Consider the following 21,883-nt stretch of genomic DNA (forward strand, 5'->3'; position numbering starts at 1 on the left):
GGGGGTCAGACTTGATGATCTGCTCAGGTTCCTTCCGACCCTACCAATTATGAAACTATGAAACAAGGTCCGAAAAGCCTGCACAGCGTCTGGCCTCCAAGTTGCATGGCCTGGGAGCCCACAACTCATGCAGTGTGCAGTCCCCAGATGCTTTGAAATTGGGCAGCCCTGGCTCAATGGTTAGGGCACGTAGTGCATAGTCCCCCTTCACCCAGAAGGGGCTTGAACCTGAACTTTGTACTTCCTGGCGAAGTATATTAATCATCAAGTCGTGGGTTAGCCATTTCTCAAGACTCTCTCTAATCTTGAAGCTGGTCAACTAGGCTGTCAGGAGAGGGAAATCTGTGGCAAAAAGAGGAAGAGAAAAAGCTAGAGAGTGTGTGGCATGGTGAGATGAATGGAGCCCTGAATGCTAGGTTGGGTCCCTGATTTCAGTGGGGCACAAACTTCACCACTGTTGTTATCTACTGTATCCACTGAATATTAAATAATGCAACAAGTCAGATTCAGGAGTGCCAGAAAGGAGCCTGGGGAATGCCTACTGTGCGGCCTGGCAGTTAGAGTACTCTGCTCGGAAGTGGGATATACAGATTCAAACCTCTTCTAGGCAAGGGGAGCCTAGATCCAAGATCTCCTACTCCATAAGCAAATGCCCTAACAACTAGCTATTGGATTAAAACATTGGAGGGCTCTCTTCTTCCTGCTTAATTTCATGCAGGGCAAAATAGAACCCCAACTGTGCATAAGTGCCAGGCATTACAAAGCTGCATACATATCATTTAGGCATGTAAAATGAAATAGGATTTAGCTCAAGTTACGATTACTACTTTTAAATAACTGTGTTAACTGCTGATTAAAATTAAAATTGTAATCTTGGGCTTATTTTTGTTATTATTCCGTAGTAATAAGTGCAACAATATTTGGACTATGGCTCACAAAGCAAAATAACCATCTGTGTTCTTTGCACAGTACAATATCTGACAACCCCATCCATTTTTGAAAGCACACTAATCTGTTTTGGCTTTTTAATGTAGCAAAATAATTATCCTAAAAAATTTCTTCAGCTATTGTATGTATATAGGAAGTTTATATAAGCTTATATTATATACTGTCACGGACCCAGAGGGACAGCCTTCCATCTTCAGCTCCCTTGGTGCAAAAATGAAATTTATTTCCTACCTAGGATTTTTTACCATCTTGTACCATCTATACTTTTCCCAGAATCTGATAACGGGACTTATCCAGAAAGCTTGCAGAAAAGGACAATTTTCTTGCCGTTTTCCAGTTTGTCTAATAAAACGTAAAATTTTGGAACCAAGAGTTCTAGTTTTTTGTACATTATATTACTTATGCTCATTCGCAAACAGATTTAGATTATCTGTATTATCTATTATCCAGATTTCCAGATTATCTATATTCCAGATTTCCTTTTTCTGACCATTCTAGCGGGTTTAGGCACAATAAATGTAGGTAGTTGTAGTAATACTTCATTACTGATACTTTACTTTGCATTTAGTGCCAGGGCATGTTATTGCTAGAGCATGTGCCTTTTATATGTAGATGTACAAGAAAATCCTGGCTCTTTGTGATCAGTGAATCCACATGGCATTTTTTCCTTCAGTGGCTCTTATCTTTTACTCTCTTTCATTTTTGATGAATTTTGTTTTTATAATTTCAGCTATCACTCCTATATGATTGATTCCCAGACTCCTCTCTCAATCTTAAATCCTTCCCTATATTTGATTTCTTTGCTACCTCCCCAGAAAAAGCTCAGGAACACTTACAATAAAACCAAGACACATAATTGAAAACAGATAAAATATTAAAATTAATTAGTAAATGATAAAACAATCTGTCATGTGTTCACCATTGCATTCCATCTCTTCCCTTAAAATAATATATACATATTTTTAAGGAGCATAGTCCCCTATGCATCAGGACATTAGCTAACTGCTGATTGTGGAAGGTTAGAGAAATTTATCCTATGCATAAATTATTTCATAACTGTCCATTACAAGTTTCCTTGGATCTTTTCAAAGCATCTGGTAGTGGTCACTGTCAGAGACAGAACCACAAAGCATTAGTCTGATTCTTTTTTCTTACTGAATCTGTTTCCTTTCCTTTGCCCCTCTTATCTCTATTGCATCTACTATCATTTCCTTCTCTCGGGCTCACAATCTCAGTGTAATCTTCCTTCCCTACATCCAGTTTCTTATAAAGGCCCATTATTGCTTCCTTTTAAATATCCCCACAATCTATCCTTTCCTTCTTGTTCCCTTTACCAAACTCCAGTATGTAGTAATTTTTCATCTTGACTAATACACCTAACCAGGTCTCCCCTAGAGTCTATCAGAATTGCCTCAGCTAGGACATCATCCTTTCTCTTGCTCCAGTCATAGTAAATGTGCCCCAAATCTCTCTTTATCTATTAACACATAAAATTCACATTCCCCCCTTCAAGACTATAAAGCATATCTTTTAAAAAAGAAAATAAAAATTAATTTCCTTTTGTGTTTATATTTCAGGACTTGATGTCTAATTTTTTCTTGATACAAAAGTTGATTGCGCAGCTTGCACACAAAGCTAGAGGGAATGAATAACTCCAGCACATTTTTCAAATAAGTTAATTACATGTTAAAGTAATGTAGATAAGCAATTATCATACATACCTAGAGTAACTGATTCTGCTTTTCCATTCCCAGCGTTTCGGAGAAAGCGCAGAATGGACTGGAGTCCCCTCTGTACAATATCTTTAGGTGGAAACTCCAGGGGACAATGCCTTAGATTCAAGGCTTTCAGTGAGGTTAAGTTACCTGTGGAAAGCATAATTTTTAAAAATTCTGGAAGAATGATCAGTCTGCAACTTCAAGGACTTAAATAGTAACTATCAGAAATACTGATAAGAAGTACCTTTCTATCATGCTCATAATTAATGCAGGTGTTGATTGCCTATTGTTTCAACTTATTTAGCCACGTCTAATGATTTTTAACCTTCTGGTTGAAGAGGTAGTAACTTACAATTTATTTTACGTCTTTGTAACTGTAAAAACTCTAAAAATAACTAACCTTACTACAAATACCATTTTATGAAATTTACCAGTGAACACATGAAAAATTCTGAAGCCCAAAAATTTCTGCTTCAAAAGAAAGATTAGGTGCCCTTACAGAACCCCCTATTATTCAAGCAGTATCCCTCCAAACACGGCTCACATTTGGATTTACTAAGGTCTACATATACCAGTGAAATACTTCAAACACTCTTCCACAGTTCCCACTGGACACATATAAAGAACAGATATAAAACACATGAAAACTAATATAATCAATATAATAACTTACATAAAATATTTTATTCTAATCAAAACTTTCACTTTCCTATTTGCAAAGTTTATTTTTATATTTATTGCTGTTTTGATATAATAGTTTTGCATCAACTTCCCCCCCAAGATAAATAGGTACTCCATCATTTTTGTTTTTATTGCTCCTTCCTATTTCCCCCTATTGCTCTTATTTCCTTTTCCCTTGACTGTTATTTTCTCTCTCCCTGCTTTTTTCAGTATTTGTTTTCCATGTGTTCCCAATGTTTATTTTTTTAAACATTTCTTGCTAAAACTATGGTCCACACTGTTCAAACTAATTTTTAAATTGTCTGATTCTCAATTCTTAACCTGGGGACTTTCTCACATTGCCCTAACAATGGTATGTATAATCTAAAGTTAGTTCACCTTAAAGGTAAGCTAACTTTATGTTGGCCTGAAGTTAACCCAATCTAGCAGGGGTTAACCCAGTTTAGTGAACACCTAAACATGTTCACAGCACAGCCCCAGGGCTAGAAGAGCACAGCTACTCATCATAGTTCCAGGGCTGTGCTGTTTTAACTCCCCTGAACCTGACTGGGCAATTTCCATCTCCCCCAGACTGGGTAGCTCCACCATGGACCTACTAACCCCCACCAGCAACCCCTCCTGCCCGCCACTTACCTGACTCGCTACGCCTGCTCCCTACAAGCAGCAAATGCTTGCACATGCAGGAGCCTGTGCAAGCACCCCAGATTTAGGCTGCTTAGTGTACACTAAACAAGCATCTTAGTGCAGACTACTGGCTCGCATCTTAGAGCTACTAAGAATTACTAGGTAGCTAAATTGCCACAGGGAGGAGAGGACACTTGAGAGTTTGGGGGTCTGTTTAGTTGAAAAGACTTTAGGAGAAATGTTGGGCCCGTGGATTGTCAATAACAAAACTATCACTGACTTCAATAAGGTCATGCTTCCCTTCTTTCTAAGAAGTCTCTTCATGAAATAGCTTTGGAGAGAAAAGTTAGAAAGATTTTGTTTTGTTTAAACTCTCTGAGGTATCTCCGAGGTTCGAGGGATTTTATAGTTTACTTTAAACAAAAACAGAACCAAGACAATACATTTAATTCTGAAAGCCCATCACAGGTTTTAATCTACACCAAGAAGAGTAAGTTTAAAAACTTGGTTATGGCCTATTACAAAAGAGGAAACACTGATAGTCAAAGGAAGAAACTGGACTTTGGAAGATAGAATGGACATGTCAGAAACAACAGATCCACACTGCTTCCATTGTTTAAGGTCCATAACAGATTTCCCAGATACCTGGAAAACTCTTTGTACACCTCATGAAGGAAATACTTGGGAGCCTGTGTAAGTAGGGATGTTCAAAAAGAAAGATTTCAAAATATTAGCTAGATGTAAATCAACACAATGGCATCTGCCTGAGTTTGCAGAGAACCTCAAACAATTTTAAGAGCAATATTTACCCCTTGCAGACTGCAAACATGAAGCATTTACACCTATAAAGTTTCACTTAATATCAATTTTCAGTGGCAAATAGTATAGATTTTGTTCAGGCTCTTCAAACTGTAATCATATTTGTTCTATCATCAGGTGTGAAATACACCAGTTCTATAGAATTGCATATGAAGCTTGACAATGACAATCAAATGTTAACAATTTCCCTGCTATCAAAACTCGTAAGAAAAGAAAAAAGACAGACAGAGTGACACCTTATAGACTAACTCATTCAGACAGGCTTGAGCTTTTGGGGTACATATACACATGCTCCAACATGTTCGAATTAGAACGTGTCATAGCAAACTCGATTAACAGTCTGCTTTTCCAGCTCTAATTTCTTTAATTAGAACGTTCTAGCATCACCACAGTATCATGTGCGTAAGCTCCTGTGGGTTTAAAAATGGCTGCCGAGGCGCTTTAACAAAAGCTCATTGAATGAACTTCAGTTAAAGCACTCCATGGCCACTTTTGCGACTGTGGATGCTTAATACACATGGTGCTGCAGTGTTTTACTTAGAGTTGTTCTCCGGGAACTGCGCTAATTAAAAATGTCGCCTCCCACCCCTGAGCACAGGTACAGGCACCCTTGTTGACTAAAGCCATCTGACAACGAAGGCTGTAGCCTATGAAAGCTCATGCCACTCTGAATGAGTCAGTTTCAGAGGTGTCACCCTGCCAGCCTTCTGCCTAACTTCTAACACATCTAACTACCTCTCTCAAAAGGAAGAGACAGACAATCACAATATACACTGGGCGACACCTCAATTTTTCAAGCAAGTTCTGTAAATGGAGCTTTATCCAATATCACAGAATGTCCTAGAGCTTTATCCAGAGACCCCATCTACAGGGGTTCAGCAAGTACAGATATCCTACTGACCTTTCTCAGTCTCCTAGTTTTTGCATAAGCAACAGTGTACGAAGCAAATGATAACCACCTATAGAAAAGAAGACTGTGTCAGGGTTGCAATTATTGGTACGCTGGTGTCCTGTTTCTGTCTGTGTGATATGGAAACAGCTGCAAAATATGCAATGTGATCTCCAGGGATCAGATCTACTCCCACCTAGCTCTGCCACCCACTAGGCCTGGATTTAAAAAGAAAAGTAATCAGAAGAAATATTTTCTGTAGAAAGTGCATATGGAAAAAGAATTATATTTTTGTCCAATTCATTTATAACAGTGGAGTATTTTACATGGATTTAAAACAAACAGTAGCTTTTAAAACTGCCATGTGATCGCTTATCAAAAAGGAAAATATATTCATTTCCTAAAAGAAATTAGTTATGATAATACAAATATTTTGGAATTACCTAGTCTATTGATCTTATATTAATGTAATTGATTTTTTTATTACAAAAGTACAATAAGGAAAACGAGATCTTTATTCTAGTCAGGCAGAACTGGTACCTCACACTGTTTTGAGAGAAAGGCACTTAAAAAATTCATTCACAGCTTGACTAAACATCAATTTAATTGTTCTTAATTTGTAAAGGTACAGTACTTAATATTCTGAGTGAGTTTATGCTTTACTCATTACAGTATTGAGTAATATATTTGATCTTTAAAAATGTTTTCCGCAAAACCGACAAATACATTACTAATACTGTAGCTATTTGATTTTAAAGTACTAATAATTAAAAGTTGAAAGGAATGTTGTAAAACAAATTTTGCAACATGATTAATGACTGCACCTGACATCAATTTTCTAGGAAATGCCAGTCACAGCAATGTTGAAAATCAATCACTCATAGGAAAGAGAAAAATGTAGGAAAGCAAGCGTACAAACAACAGGACAAAAAAGGGCACTGGACTAATCGCTGGGATTGAGGTTGGGGGATTCAAGGGAATTCCTCCTGTCAGACTTCAGGTTTAGTGAATTATTCACACTCTTCCATGCCAAGTAGATTGTACATACAAGTCCTACAGAGCAAGCTACCAGAACCTCTAGCACAACATCCTGCACTTACTGATAGTCATGTCTTGGCCCCCCTACATTTGGTTGCAAATGGACCCACAAAGGAAGAAGCAGGATACAGTATTTCTTTTCAGCTGTAAGGTTTTAATACATCAGGTCATCATTATATCTCTAGTCTTTTGAGGGCTAGTCCTGGGGTCATGTTTGTATTCTTTCAACAACTGTAATTCTTTAAACAATGTGCTGATACAGACCAGGTTAAGCAGTGGGAAGCCACTGACATCAACAAAAAATGAACTGACTTACACCAGGATTTATAGATTATATATTGAAATGATACAAAATTAGAAAATATATAAAGGTGACAACTTTATTACTACCTTTATTAGGCAGCTCTGAAATAGTGTCATAGGTGTGCATGGCACTTTACAGAGAGGTCTCTGCCTTAAAGACTTTGTAATTTGAAGTAAGATTTTTTTATTTTAAGGGAAAATTTTTCGTGTCCCAAGTCAAATCAGCCAAATCAATTCCAAATTTGTGTGAGTCATTCAAGAACCACACGCAGCCCTGCTACCAGCAAGCATCCTCCACCCCAGCCTGGGGCTTCAGATACTTTCATATCCTTTGGTGGGCATCCTACGTGTGGGACCAAGACCACAGGCTTGGGGCTTGGATGCCCCCCAAGTTTCACTTGCCCTCAGCCATATGGCCGCAGGAGCAAGCTAGGGAGGAGTCTCCCATTTCCATAGTCAGTGTATAGCCAGGATCTTCCCACTGGAAGTCAAATTGGGAGACTAACTATGCATTACCTCAGTCAGGGTAATACCCCCTGCCATGTTCATGGTTTTGCCCTGCCAGTAGGAAAACCACCTTGGTGCTCACAGCAAACACTATAAAAATGGAAAAAACACACCTTGCTTTCCTACCCTTTTACACTGAGGGCTAGTTACTAGGTTGAGATATTTTAAATAAAACACGTAAGGAAACAATATAGAATTAGTATCATTAGGTCTCGTAAAGGGAGGAAGTGCTGAGAAGAAATTTGAAGAGTAATCAGCTGACACAGTAGATCAAAGATTGTTTCAGGTATGTAAGTTGATGTGAAGAAAGATCTTAAGACGGTAGAAGGAGAAAGCTGTTACTGGTGTTAAGGAATACATTACTCAGTAAGCAGCTCAACTGAAATTAGTGGAAGTACTAATAGAATGAATAAGATGTTACTCAAACTGTGAAAGTCTGAAAGTATCTGTTTGCAATTCAGCATAGCCCATGCTAGCCTACTGTGCATGCTCCGTAGGCCTGAGCTCCAGCCAGGCAACTGCATAGAGAAGCAGAATTTCCAAGGCACATGCTCCCGCCTATCAAATCTCCAAATTTAAGTCTAGCATAAACCACAACCATTGATAGGAGGCAGGGGAGCTCCTACTTTTCAGCCTACTAGTCTCCTGCTTAGGACACTTCCCAGTGAGTGGGAGATCCAGGTTCTGGGCCCGCCTCATCCAGAAGGCATTTGAACCTGTATTTGCTGTTTATTAGCAAAGTGCTCTAACCACTAGGCCACAAACTAGCTATTGTTCAAATCCCTCATCACCACTCCTCACCCCTTGAAGCTGACTCACTAGATAGCCAAAAGAGGGAGATATGGGATACCAAGAGCACTACAAGCCAGACGGTGCATGACACTGTGAGACCGATACAGCCTTAAAATGGAAAAGACCCTAAGCTAAGTTCTAGCTTGGCTTCTACTCCCAATTGGGTAGAAACTTTCCCAGTGCAATATATCCAATATGCCTTGTATATTATATGCAAGTGCCCTAACTACAGAGCTAAAAGGTGGAAAGCCCCATCTCTTCTGCATCCTTCTTTATCTCTGGCCCATGAGCCTGATCCAAGCCCACAAATCCCTATCATTTTATCTGCAGTGCTGCCTGTGGGTCTCCTGTGGGTCTCCAACTGGCGTGCCACATGCAACATACACGAGTTCATACATAGCACTGGGCCATTGTGGGACATGCACTACATGAGGTACCCACACCAGACTGGCCCTGCATGTTGGATCCAGAGCCAGTCTGGATTAGGCCCATAGACCAGCTACCCATGCTGGATCCCATGTGCAGGGTTAGGCTGGCAGGTATGCTGCATATGGCACATGCTCCAAACCAGCTCCATGTGCCACATGCCCCAAAGGGCTAAAACTGGTGCTCTTTGCACAGTGAGTGTATAGGGCCTATCCGGGGCACATGCTGCATGTGGCACCTGCACTGGCCCAGTCTTTTGTACTGGATCCAGGGCTAGTCCAGACTGGGTCCACAGAGCATCCTGCATGCCAAATCCAGTAAGAGTCCAGTCTGGCATGGATGTCACATGCACCACGTATCTCAGACTGGCCACACTCAGGGCCAGGGCTAGGGCCAGTGAGTGCTGCACATGTTGCATAGGCCTGGAGCTGCAATTGCAGCATGTGTACCAGCTCCAACCCCATGCATATGGCTGGTCCAGGGCACATGTTGCTTTGGCCTGCAGACTAGCCCTGTGCCAGTGACAGCCTGCGGGGCCAAATGAGTTTGCCATCTCTGCCTTATGTCATGGATAACTAAAGCTATATTACCTAAAGTATGTTACCTTTTTCATTGTGGGTGTATGAGTACCCTGGGATTGCTGAGAATGAGAATTCAACCCACTGTAACTCCAGAAGGAAGGTGCCTACAAGTACTGTACAGTTTCAGAGAGTAAGATGTCACCTATTGAATCACCACCATCACTTCCAAAAGAATATGAAGATGCTACAGACGTGTCCTTTCCAAGTAATTACACAAGGATTAAACCTGTTTTGCTTTTAAGTTCACAACCTAAAGGTATAGAATAGCCCATTTCTTGTAGAAATGAACCCCCTGAAGGAGGTATTATAACACACAAAGCATGCCCACAGAAAACAGTTGAGGAAACACTTGGCACAGAGGAAGTGTTGTATGAATACTGCCTCTTACTACTATATAAGTACAAATGACTGAATTGTTCCCAGTCTCATTTACATGCTCAAGTTAATTATTTTTGAGAACTAGACACATTGGGTGCATCTACATGTGATGCTACATCACCATAACAACACTCAATGGCGATGTAGCATCAGCAGGCACAAACCATGACGCTGCTGCTATGTCACGGTAGCAATGCACTCCCTTGCTGTAGCATGTTGCTAGGGCGATGTATCAGCTAAAAATACCTGTAGTCTACTAGCACAGCTCAGTAATGGCTATTTACTTCCTAAAGTACTAAATGGTGGTGCAGTAACAACAGTGTTGTAGGGGCACATGTAGATGTACTCACTGTGGACATCTGCCTGATGGTGCAATTAGATTAATATTTTATATATTCTTGTGTGAAAGTGAATGTGCAAAAGTTTATGAGAATATTCAAGATTAATACAAATATCCATCATAACAGCAGGAGAAAAGGCACCTTTGCTGAATATAGTTCCCCAGAGGTTGGCTAAGTTCTGTTGTCAGACCCATAATATAGACAATCTTATTTAGGCATTATCAGTTCCTCATCCAGATTTGTGAAGAAATGCCTCCATTATAAAAGATCTATAGCTGTTAGAAGAGACTCTACCATATCAAACTAGTGGGGAATTAGAATGTCAGAGTGAAAAGCTTTATAAAAAATTATATTTCTAGACTACAGCTGCCTACCACCTAGCAGCAAGTCTTCAATGCTGTACTGTAATTACAATTGATACTACAAATTACTAGACTATAACATATAAGCAAATTTTCAATCCCATATACATATAATATAGAATTTACAAGAATGTATGCAATTAAAAATATATAATATTTAAAGCACATGGACTAAATGCTATGTAGTAAAATCATTGCTTCTGGTTTTGTGAAAATATACCTCAAATGTTAGCATTTCTTCTTGTCAGACAAGCAAGCATTCCTGATATTCAAGTAACCACACACTTCTTACTTTCAATACTGCATTGATTAACAGTAATACTGTAGTTCAGTGAATACAAACCATAGCCTAAATCTCACATTCTAAAAACAATGTTAAGTAAGCTACAATTATTGATATTCCCTTCCCTGTAGTCATAACTTTCAGATCAGAAAATTACTTCGAGGAAGCATAAAACAGAATGTAGAAGTGAAACAGCAGTGTTGTCATCAAAAAGAAATAACTTTGAAAATGCAATTTTAAATAACTGTTTGAGATTGCACTTACATCTAAAATTATTTAGTAGTAAGTTAAATCTATTTTTGAACAGAAATGAGAAGAATGATTCACGAGAATTGTAGTCTTTGGTACTAGAAGAATAAAATCTATTTTTTATCTTGTTAGACCACTAACTTGATGATGGTCTCTATAAATATGCAGGAGACTCATAGACTTATGAAATTTATAAATGGAAAACAATGATTAGATCATTTAATCTACCTCTGTGCCAAGGGAAGATGAAAGTAGAAAGAAATGTTAAGAATGGCCTACTGAATATGCATATATCCAAAAAAGGGAAGATTCAATGATGCATAGATACTGGGGTGGAACAGGAAGGACTATGGGAACAAGAAAATTAGGTCCTTAATCACTGCACTGCTCACTCTTTTTTTCGATACAGTGCTTATTAAAATTATATGTCATCACCAGAAGTGCCAATTCGCTAGTATAGAAATATAATTTTAAACATTTTCGAGAGAGAATATTTCTGAAAATAACACTTAAGCATAGCTAGTCAGAAAGTACTGATATAAGCAGAATATATCTGGTGACATATGAATGTTGGACATTTTATTAACTACATAGCTAAAAAAAGGCCAGTATAGAACTGCTGTTTACTGAAGTAAGTTACAGTGAAAGCAAACACAACTGCTTAGCAACAGTACATATTTTATATGACTATTTTTAGTGTCTATAGCCTATGTTATTCTATGGTTAATTAACAAACACATATAGAGAAGTATTTCATAGATTAACATTACTATCAAATAACAATTTTTCTTTGATTTCAAACTTTCATACACTTCTGAAATTCTTCAGCCCAGAGGCTCTTCAAAAAACATTCAGACTAGTTTTTCTGGACCAAATTAGAGAGTCAGGTAATATTATCTAGCTTTTATACAGTGCATTTTATCAGTAGATGTCAAGGCACTTTATAAAGGTGAAATTATCATTACTCTGTACACTGGGAAAAACAAGACATAACAGGGTGAGGTGCTTTACCCCTAGTTTCTCAACCTGTGGTACATGTACCCCTGGGAGTACATGAGACTCAGGCAGGGCGTATGCAGGTACCCCAATACTATCTCTCTCGCCCTCTTTTCCTCTCTCTCTCACCCCTTCCTCTTCTCAAAACTATGGCAAGAATTTGGTGTTTCAAATTTAAGTTCCCCAGTAATAAATTTGGCATTCAGCCCTCCTAGCTTTGGCCAACATCACCTCTAGCCCAGGCACATACTAGAGTTGTGCAACCTGACGTAAAAGGTGGCAACCCTACCCACACCAGATCAGACATCTGTCATATCATGGCCTTATATACACAGGCCTTCTTCCACCATATGGCACACATTAGTCTGTAAATATAAAATCCCCCGGAAAATTGAGTGTTGGGGCACTACTTAGAATTTTCAGAAGTTAGGGGGGTACTTGCTACTTAAAAGGTTGAGAAATGCTGCTTTACCCCATGTCATGTTGCAGACCACTTGAAGATCTTTGAATGGAGCATAGCTCCAGCAAGGTACTCTTCCCAGTATATCATATTACCTTATACTGTTTTAAGTATACAGTAATATAATATAATATAGCTGACATTGTTTTAAAGAAGGCACAGTATATATACGTTGGCTCTGCAATAAGGAGCCTGGAAAAAATAACTCTACCTTCAGACTTTTTAGTCCCCCAAAGCCCTCACGCTTGGGCTAGGGGACTGGCAGCTCTGAGAACCCAAATGGGAGCTTGGGCTCTCAGGCTTCTTGGCTGCCCATTCCATGTTGCCACTGTCCCCAGAAACAGCTCAGACAGTCCCCAGGATTTTAGGGAAACTTGTTGTGTTATGTTAAAGAAATAGAATTTTGGAAATAGGTTGATGTATCCAAAACCTTTTTTAAAAATCCACAGAAATACAGCCTTTGTCCTAAACTAAAGTATGTTTAACTTCAGACTTTTCATAGAAAAATCTGTTTTCGTCACTTGTAGTAGAAGATACTATAACGTGGATGCTCAAAAACAGCAGTCAGCAATGTACACCCTGTGTGCTGAATCTGGCCTTGGGGGGTGCTTTGGCAGTACTCACTTTCCCCACATACCACCTGGAGTGCCAGTGGTGACTGGGTCCTAAAACCTGCCTTTCTACTCTCCTCTGACCCAAGCTGGGTCACTCCAGCCCCTAACGTAAAAAGGTTGTCAACTGCTTCTCTAAGATGTTCTTGTGATCCTTGACATGTATTCTTGCTTGAGCAGTTTACCAATCCCTCCTGTATTGGGGATGATGGAGAAATATATTTGTGAACATTTCCCTTACCATCAATGAATATGATCCAGACTTACAGTTTATTTTAGGCTGCTACTGTGTGTTGCTTTCATGAAGCAATTGCCTTTTACTATAAAGCACCTATTCACTACAAAACAGGCAGCAGCTTGTGTTGGTTACATTTAGACATTTTAGTACATACCAAGAGTGATCCTGACTACAGCATTAAATGTTAAAATGCCAAAGTATCAAAAAATTGCTAACACTTTTTTTGAAGTATACGCTTCTGCAAAAGAAGTAAGTACTTGCCAAGCTCCACAGGCAATCTTTTTATAGGATTTCCTTCTAAAAGTAAAGTTGTCAACTGCCTGTTAAGAAAACAGAATACAGTAACAATTGTAAAAGAAAGGTTAACAGGAACAAGTTAAAACACAAATGCAATTAAAAAGCAATCAGTAGCATTATTAGGGGGTGGGAATAGGGGCACTAGCCCCATGTGCTAATTTAGGAGGAGCACCAAGATCTTCTCCCATCCCTACAGGGGATGCAAAAGCAGCCTCATAACATTGCTGTTGCAGCAGCAGCAGTTGGTGAAAGGACTAGGGCGGTCACTGGTGCATCCCCTTGGTGAGAGGCAGGCCCCTTCAGCCAATCAGTGGTAAGGGATGGGGCTGCCACCTCCTCAGTCAATCAGCAGTGAGGGACAGGGCCATCAGTCCCTTGAGCAATCAGCAGTGAGGGGCATGGCCGCCCCAAAAGGCCACCTCCCTCCCTCCCTGGCTGGGAGCCCTGCTCCTCCTAGCTGTGCACAGCCCTCTAGGCACAGCCAACAGAATTGCAAGAATAAATGATTGACACATATTTCCACCAGTGAACAGAAAAACAGGACTTTCTGCATATATTACACACAAACCGATTTCAGTGATCAGAAACTGGTTTAAACCTGTAGCAGAACAGAAGCTCAGTGCACATAAACCAGTTTGAAAATGGTTAAACTGGTTTGAGATAAATCTGGTTGAATATAGCATCAGACTTAACTGATTTGGGCCAAACCAGTTTATGCAATGTCTGTCCCAGACCCCTTCCTGGTTTAAGTTAAATCAGCATCCTGGCATTCTCTCCGGGCTGGCCCCTCCCCTTTGCTGCCTGGCTGCAGCTCCAGCAGACACCATACAGCAGGGTCTGCCAGGCTTCCTCCTGCTCCCTCTCCTCCCCCTGCTCAAGGAGGGATCCCCCCTCCCCTCTGCCTTACACAGACACCTCTCAGCATTAGCTAGCATATCACATGCTGGCTACAGTCCACACCATGGGAGATGGGACAAAGGCAGACAGGACTGTGTCAGATTAGGGCTTTTTGGAGCTAATCAACAGGTAGCTGGTAATGTCCCTCTGTTTCTTCCTTGGAAAAGCTATTTAAGAAGAGCTTGAACAAATGGAGAGAGGCTGTTGTTTTTTTTATGGGCTGATAAATAGCAAGTTGGAGGTGATAAACACTGTGTTATCAACTCCCTGCTGAGCTGCTGGGGCCATGGGCCCTGCCCTAATCAGAGCATCATGCTGGAGCCTGACCATGCCCCCCCTCAGCTCAGCACCATAGAAGGAAAGGGAGGGTTGCACTAGTGCCCCCTGGCTTCTAGCCTGAGCCACTGCAGGCATGTGCCAACATCTCTTCAGTTCGGAGGGAATGTCCGTGTGCTTACAAACCGGTTTAGCTTAGCCAGTTTAGACTAACCTGTAAAGACTGAATCAATTCAGGCTCAGGCTTTTTGAATGTCTGTCCCTAGCCAAAGGGTTTAAAAATAGGATGGTCCGATATAAAACAGATGGCCATTCTAGCATGGACACTGGCTGCTGCTGCTGCTTTAATTATTATTGATGGGGCTTATATCACTACTATCAAGTTCTATCAAGTTTGATCAACAGCTTCCCTTACAAGATCCCATTTTCAGTTTATTACACTTAGCCAGTCCTTAACCATTTGGCTAAAATTGTCCTTACGGAGCATACATCTCAGGCTAAATTTCAACCAGAAGAGCAAAGTTATTTCAGAGACATTTGAAGGAATAAATTAGTCTTCAAATGGGGTGGCACTAAATTCCTAAAAGTTATGGAGCGATGCCTTGAGTCTAAAAAGGTTGTGAACCACTGGTTTAGATAGAGGAGCTCACAAAGGCAGGGCAACACTGTGATTAGTCAAGAAACCTCAGGGATAGTGAATGCAAACACTTCCTAACTTGAGTGCTTGATTTTGTAATGCTAGTAAAAGTTTACAATATTTTAAAATGTAGTATCTAGCAGGTATTTTTAATTACACGTATTTGTATAAACAAGGTATTAGATGGACTCTACATTCAGAGATTTTCCCTTAAAACATTAAAATCAGGATAAAATCTGATACAGTTTCCAAGCAAAGAAGCTGCTACTTTTGCATTTTGATGAATGAAATGGATACAACTAATTTATAATGTGAATATTCAGCAATGGGAAAACATGCTGAGTGATTTCTAACACCATAGTTATTTCTCTCTCAAAAATCTTATTTAACATATATATTTTGTCAGCCATGTGGCTCTGGATTCATATTTTAAAGGTGATTCAATTCAACAGAGACATTTTAAAAAACCCACAAAACACTTCTGCATATTATTTTACTGAATTAGATTAAACTGAAGTTCAATGAAAGACAGTCAAGTACTCCTAGCTTATCTGTTTTCTTGTGATTATTCAATAAGGTCCTAATCTAAAATCCAGGGACAATGGAAAGGCTCTTACTGGCATCAGTAAGCCTTGGGTCAGACCTCAAAATCAGACAGAGACCCTGCCAAAGTATCTGAACCTATGAGAAATTATTAGTTGATATCAGAATCAACTATGTGGATACAGCTGGTTGCTTTATATGCCACGAAATGACAGACTTGGAATTTGGAATTTTTGGCCACGTTTACCAAATCTTTCTGTAGCTGTGGAAGACAGTATCACTTTTGAAAATACAAATTATTAATTTCCCAATTTAACTTTAAAAGATCATCAAATAATAATGATGATCAAATAATAATAATCTTGCAACAAGCCATAGTGGTATTCAGTTTTATCTAATATCAGCATGACTCAGGTATGCATTTCTATGCTTTTCATGGTTTAAGGTAGAAGTTTAATCTTTTTATATGTAAATTTTTCAATGTTACTATGAAAAAAGTCTTATTTATAGAGTCAAGGCAGAGCTTTCTTTTAAAATTAAGGCAACAAAGTCTTAAGAATTTCTTATAAGGTTTTGTGATAAAGTTGCAAAACAAATTAGTATGATTTTCAGTTTAAACTGTAATTGATTTCTAAGGTATTCGATTCCTATGAGAGGAAAAAACTGAATTTCTCTCGCATTTTCAGGCCATAATTTTACAATGAAGAAAGCCTACACATAAAAGCCTGAATATTTTCTTCCAATAAGAGTGCTGCTCATTGACTAAGGTTTACGCCATACAAAATAATCTAAAAACAGCTCTGATCACTTGTGTTTTCATGAAATGAAAATAACTAGACCCCTTGGTGTAAGCTTTTAGAATATGAAATAATTATCATGTTATTTCTCAGTTTACTGGATTAGAACATACAACATAGGCAGCATATACTTTTATGGCACAACTGCTTTATTTGCATCAGTTTCATATTTAGGTATGTTAATAATATATAAAAAGCTACAGTATGCAACTGTTTGATTGCATGCATTTTTTCTAGCATACTGTGTTATTTTCTAAGCTCAAACTAGCTATTTTATATAACCTGCATATACTAAGTACAGGAATCCCATAAGCTTTAGTGACAGCGAGACTATATCATCACGGTCATATTTCTCTCAATATGGTACAAGTGGATCTGTTCAACTTTACCCCTTAACTGTGAGCAGAAATACCTTTAGTGACATTACCATTTAAGTCTTCCAGGAAGCTTTTAACAAAAGTAAGGAAGCAGCCTATATATTCTTGATTTATGCCCTTTTTTATTAATCATTATTGCTGAGAAAATGTAACAGGAACTGGAAACTCTACAAAGTTTCTCTAGAATGTTGAGCAGATCATTCTGTGACAGAGATAGGCTCTCGGTCTCCTCAAATGGACAGGTTCACCTTTCCAAGCCCTTGGCTTATCTTAAAATTCCATTAAGTATCTATATTAAATCACAAAATTCCAAGAGATCATGTTTGACTTTGAAAAATTCCACAGCATTTCACTGTTTTCAAAGGCTGCCTCCTTCCCACACTATCCACAGTGGATTAGCTAGGATTCCATTATATGACTAAAATACATCAATTTTAAAATATGGCTCAATGCTTCTTTCAACACAGAAAAAGTTACTTGTTCATTTATGCCAATTATGTTGATATAATATTGTAAAAACTGTGGTCTTTAGTCCTTCTGATGCCTGAAACTTCAATAAATGATAAGTTATGAAACTATACTCTTGCCATATACTCTATGGCTTCTTGCATAGGTTTAGCTTTCTGTATCTTAAGCACTCTTTTATATCCCACTACTCACCCAGTTTATTTGATGGCTAACCCCTCTGATAAATCAAACTTAAAAATCTTCCTTGATATTTAAAGGCCTTTCATGCATCCATGCCTACACAGATCTAGTTTAAACAGAGCTGATACAGGTTCACATCTAACCAGTAGCATAACCAAGACAGGATAATCAAGACAGCAGCCCCAGGTGCTGACTTGGTGGGGGTAGATGGGGAGGTTGAGGAAAAACAACAGGTGCAATCACAGCTGTGAAAGTGCACTGGCAGCACCAATGGCTGGAAGCCACCACTGCCTCTGGCATCCAGCTGCTCTGTTATGGCTCTGCATCTGACCAGTTTTGCAGGAAAAAACACTGGCTGGAGATGCTGCCACAGGGAAAAACAGTGGCAGCGCTGGCTAGATCCTAGGTTGGATCAAGCATTGACTAGATCCTCGAACCTGAACTGGGTCAATTCAGCTGGTGAAGCCCCACGTCTGCTGGCCAGAGGCCCATGGGCTGTAGGCTGCCAATCCCTATTTTAAAAGACTGAAAGAAACTACCAATCTCATTCTTGCTTACAATCCAAATCTGGATTTAAAACTGTGGGCCTGATTTTCCTCTTAATTTATACCAGTGAAACAGGAGTAAGTCAGCTGAAATAATGGAATGACAGGTATAGGTGAAGTGAAAGGAGAACCGGGCCATATGTTTCTATAGGTAAGAGTCTGTGCACTGACATACTGTACTGGTTAGGTCCTCCAGTTAATTCAATTTGAGTCTTGTCTTAAATATAGTTCTTAATTTTGTTTATTGATCCTCAGGTCTGAGGTCAATGTAAAACAAAAGGGCATAAGTTTGAACATTAGAAGAACATTACATTAGGGACAAATAGAGGAAGAAGAAATTAGTTATTAAATTATCAATAAAACAAAAGGTCTTACTTGTGACATCCAATTCCAGGGGGGAGAGTTTTAATATTGTTATCCCGTAGATCCAGCCAAACAAGATTTGGCAGCTTCTGAAATAAATCCTCAGGAATTACAGCCAATTGATTTCTTTCCAGATGCAAATGCTAATGCAGAAAAATATAAATATGTTTTAAAACTAGACCTACATTGGAATGCCTATTCTACTGAAACACAGAACTTCAATGTGAAAATGCCAATAAACTGAACTGTGAACTATTTTAATAATGACATTTTCACAAAATATATATATAGGAGTTGATAGATAAAAATCATTTTTGTAAATTATACAAACAAATAATCAGGTAATAGTTTTTAGAAAACAGATGTTAAATCATAGATAAAAAAATCTTTATTTTTTCCATTCACATCAAGAAAAATAGTATGTAGCTCTAACCTATTAAGCACAAAATGTATGCCAAAGGTTTATTGTAAACAGTTATCCATAACAGTTTACTTACTTGTAGATTGGGTAATCTATATATATCCTCAGTGAGATGTTGGATTTTTTTTTCACTCAAATCCAGAGTTTTTGAAGGAAGAGTCAAAATGTTTTCAACAGCTTTCCTGATGTATTTTGCTGAACCAGAAGCAGACAGGTCTCTCTTTCCATAATATTCCTTTTCTGAGTTATCACCGCTATCATGACACTCTTTAGAAATGTAGCTTTTATCCATTTGTCAGCAAACCTGAAATATGACCCAGTAACATAAACTGATCATCAGTAGCCAAATGAATAAAATAAAAAAAAAAAAACCCCTTAGAAAATAAATAAATGAGGTTTCTTGCCTTCTTCATTTTCAGATAATTGGTAGTGGTATAATACTTCAGCAGATCTGGAAATAGTGAAATGATTCTACATGTTTACCTACATTTAAATATATAGAATAGGAGGGGGGGAAAAACATTGACTTAATTTATCTCTCAACTATACCTCTTGTATCTTTCTTAGGAGAATAGGAAAGTAAGGTTGGAAGGGACCACATAAACTCATCTAATCCAGCCCCCTGGTCAAGGCAGGATTATGCCCGACTAAAACACCTAGGCAAGGGCCTGTCTAAAACTGCCCTTGAAAATGTTCAAGGATAGGGAATCTACAACTTCTCTGGGTAGCCTGTTCCAATGCTTGACCATTCCAATAGTCAGAAAGTTCTTACTAAACTCCAATCTAAATTTCCTCCACTGAACCTTGAAGCAATGGCTCTTAGCCCTGTACCTACATTCACATGGAAAAAAATTAAATCTCCATCTTCTTCATAATAACCACCCATCACTGTTTTGGAGATGCATATCAATCCCCCTCCGTCTTCTCTTCTCTAGAATAAACAATCCTAGCTCTTTCAACCTTTCTTCATAAATCTTGTTTTCCAAGCCTGTAATGTTTCTTGCCGCTTTCTACCAGACTCTTTCCAATCTGTTTATACCTTTCTTGAAATGTGTCCCCCAAAACTTGACGCTACTTTAAGCGAGGTCTCACCAGTGCCATATAGTAGAAAAAAACACTTCCCTTGATTTGCAAATGACACTTGTGCAAATACGACCCAGCATGCTGTTGGCTTTTCTTGAAACAAGAGCACACTGTTCATTCATATTCACACTCCACTGGTCCTTCTCTGCAATACAACCCTAGCCAATCTTTCCCCATTGTACTTGTGCATACAGCTATTCTGTCCTAAGTGCAGGACTTTGCACTGTCCTTGCTGAATTTTATTTGACTGGTTTCAGACCATTTCTCCACTCTATCCAGGTCATTCTAGATCCTACTGTCCAGAGTGTCTGAACTCAACCCAGTTGTTCAAATCATTACTGAAGATGTTAAACAATACTGGGACCCACAACCAACTCCTGGGGAACCCCACTTGATACGTCCTTCCAACTAGACATTGAACCATTGATGTTCACTTAAAAAGCACAATGATCCAACCACTTATGCATCCCCCCTTTACAGTACTTTCATTAAGCCTGTATTCCTTTATCTCATACATGAGAATGTCATGATAGATACTGTAAAAAGACTTGCAAAGTCAAGGTATATCACATTCACTGTTCTCCCCCAAACCACAAAAAAATAGAAGGAAATCAAGTTGGTCAGGCATGACTTGCTTTTGATGTATCCATGCTGGCTGTTTCTGATCACCTTGCTCTCCTCCAGGTGCTTCAAAACAGGTTCCTTGAGGATTCACTCCATAATTTTTCCATGTATCTAGATCAGACTGACCGGTCTGTAATTCTCCAGATCCTCTATCTGTCTTAAAGATGGGCACGATATTTACCCTTTTCCAGTCATCTGGGACCTCACTTGACCTCCAAAATTTCTCAAAGAAGATAGCCAATGGATCTGAAATTAGCTCAGACAATTTTTACTATCCTAGGGTATATCCCATTTAATCTTGCTGATTTGAAAACATCTAGCTTCTCTAAGTAATCCCTGAATGGTTCCTTCCACTACTGTAGGCTGCTTGCCTCCTTCCCTACCTTTGCTGCCAACTGCTCTCACTAGCTTGTAGCCAAACCTATTCCTGAAGACTGAATTAAAAAAAGGGCATTAAATACTTTGGCCTTCTTTGCATCATCTGTAACTAAGCCACATTCTGCATTTCATACACATGACTTATACATTCCTTGGTCTTACTTTACTTTCAACCTATTTGTAGAATCCCTTTTTATTGCCTTTTATGTCTTCATGAAACTCTAATATTTTACCTTAGTAACATGTCCAAGTTTCCACTTTTTGTACGATTCCTTTTTGAGTTTCAGCTCATTAAAGAGACTGCTGTCTAGCCAGGTTGGTTTCCTGTTGTACTTCCCATTCTTCCATTGCAATGATATAGGTTGCTCCTGCACCCTTAAAAGGGCCTCTTTAAAGTACCATCAACTCTCCCAGATTCCCTTTCCCCGCAGACTTGCATCACAGGGGATCCCGCCCACCAGTTCCCTGAGCCTGCTTTTCTGAAGTCCAGTGTCCTTATTCTGCTGCTCTCTTTCATGACGAATTGATTTAAATCAAGTGTATTTTAAACCACTCAAATCAGCAAGCCAAAAGCCTAATTTAAATCACTGATTTTTATCAACTTTCCTGTTTCATAGTTTCTAGGGTCAGAAGGGACCTCAGTAGACCATCTAGTCTGACCCCCTGCCATGCCAGGAAAGAGTACTGGGGTCAAACGACCCCAGCAAGGTGTTCATCTAACCTCCTCTTAAACACCCCCAGGGTAGGAGCCTG

At 39.1% G+C, this 21,883-nt stretch overlaps 1 protein-coding gene across 5 annotated transcripts in view; it reads right to left on the reverse strand.

The window, feature by feature from the left end:
- Positions 1-21,883, reverse strand: part of LRRC27 (leucine rich repeat containing 27) — a 73,890-nt gene that overhangs the window by 45,120 nt on the left and 6,887 nt on the right. For all 5 annotated transcript variants that reach the window (XM_019556254.1, XM_019556255.1, XM_019556253.1 and 2 more), the window contains exons 2-5: positions 19,122-19,349; positions 18,637-18,767; positions 13,506-13,564; positions 2,670-2,813 (exon numbers count right to left, since the gene is read on the reverse strand). In XM_019556254.1, coding sequence (XP_019411799.1) covers positions 2,670-2,813; positions 13,506-13,564; positions 18,637-18,767; positions 19,122-19,337 — 550 coding nt within the window. In that variant the 5' untranslated portion in view covers positions 19,338-19,349. The remainder of the gene's footprint in view (positions 1-2,669; positions 2,814-13,505; positions 13,565-18,636; positions 18,768-19,121; positions 19,350-21,883) is intronic.

The sequence above is a fragment of the Crocodylus porosus genome, unplaced genomic scaffold (assembly GCF_001723895.1).
Source record: "Crocodylus porosus isolate Cpor-Errol unplaced genomic scaffold, CroPor_comp1, whole genome shotgun sequence".
Classification (NCBI taxonomy): Eukaryota; Metazoa; Chordata; order Crocodylia; family Crocodylidae; genus Crocodylus; species Crocodylus porosus.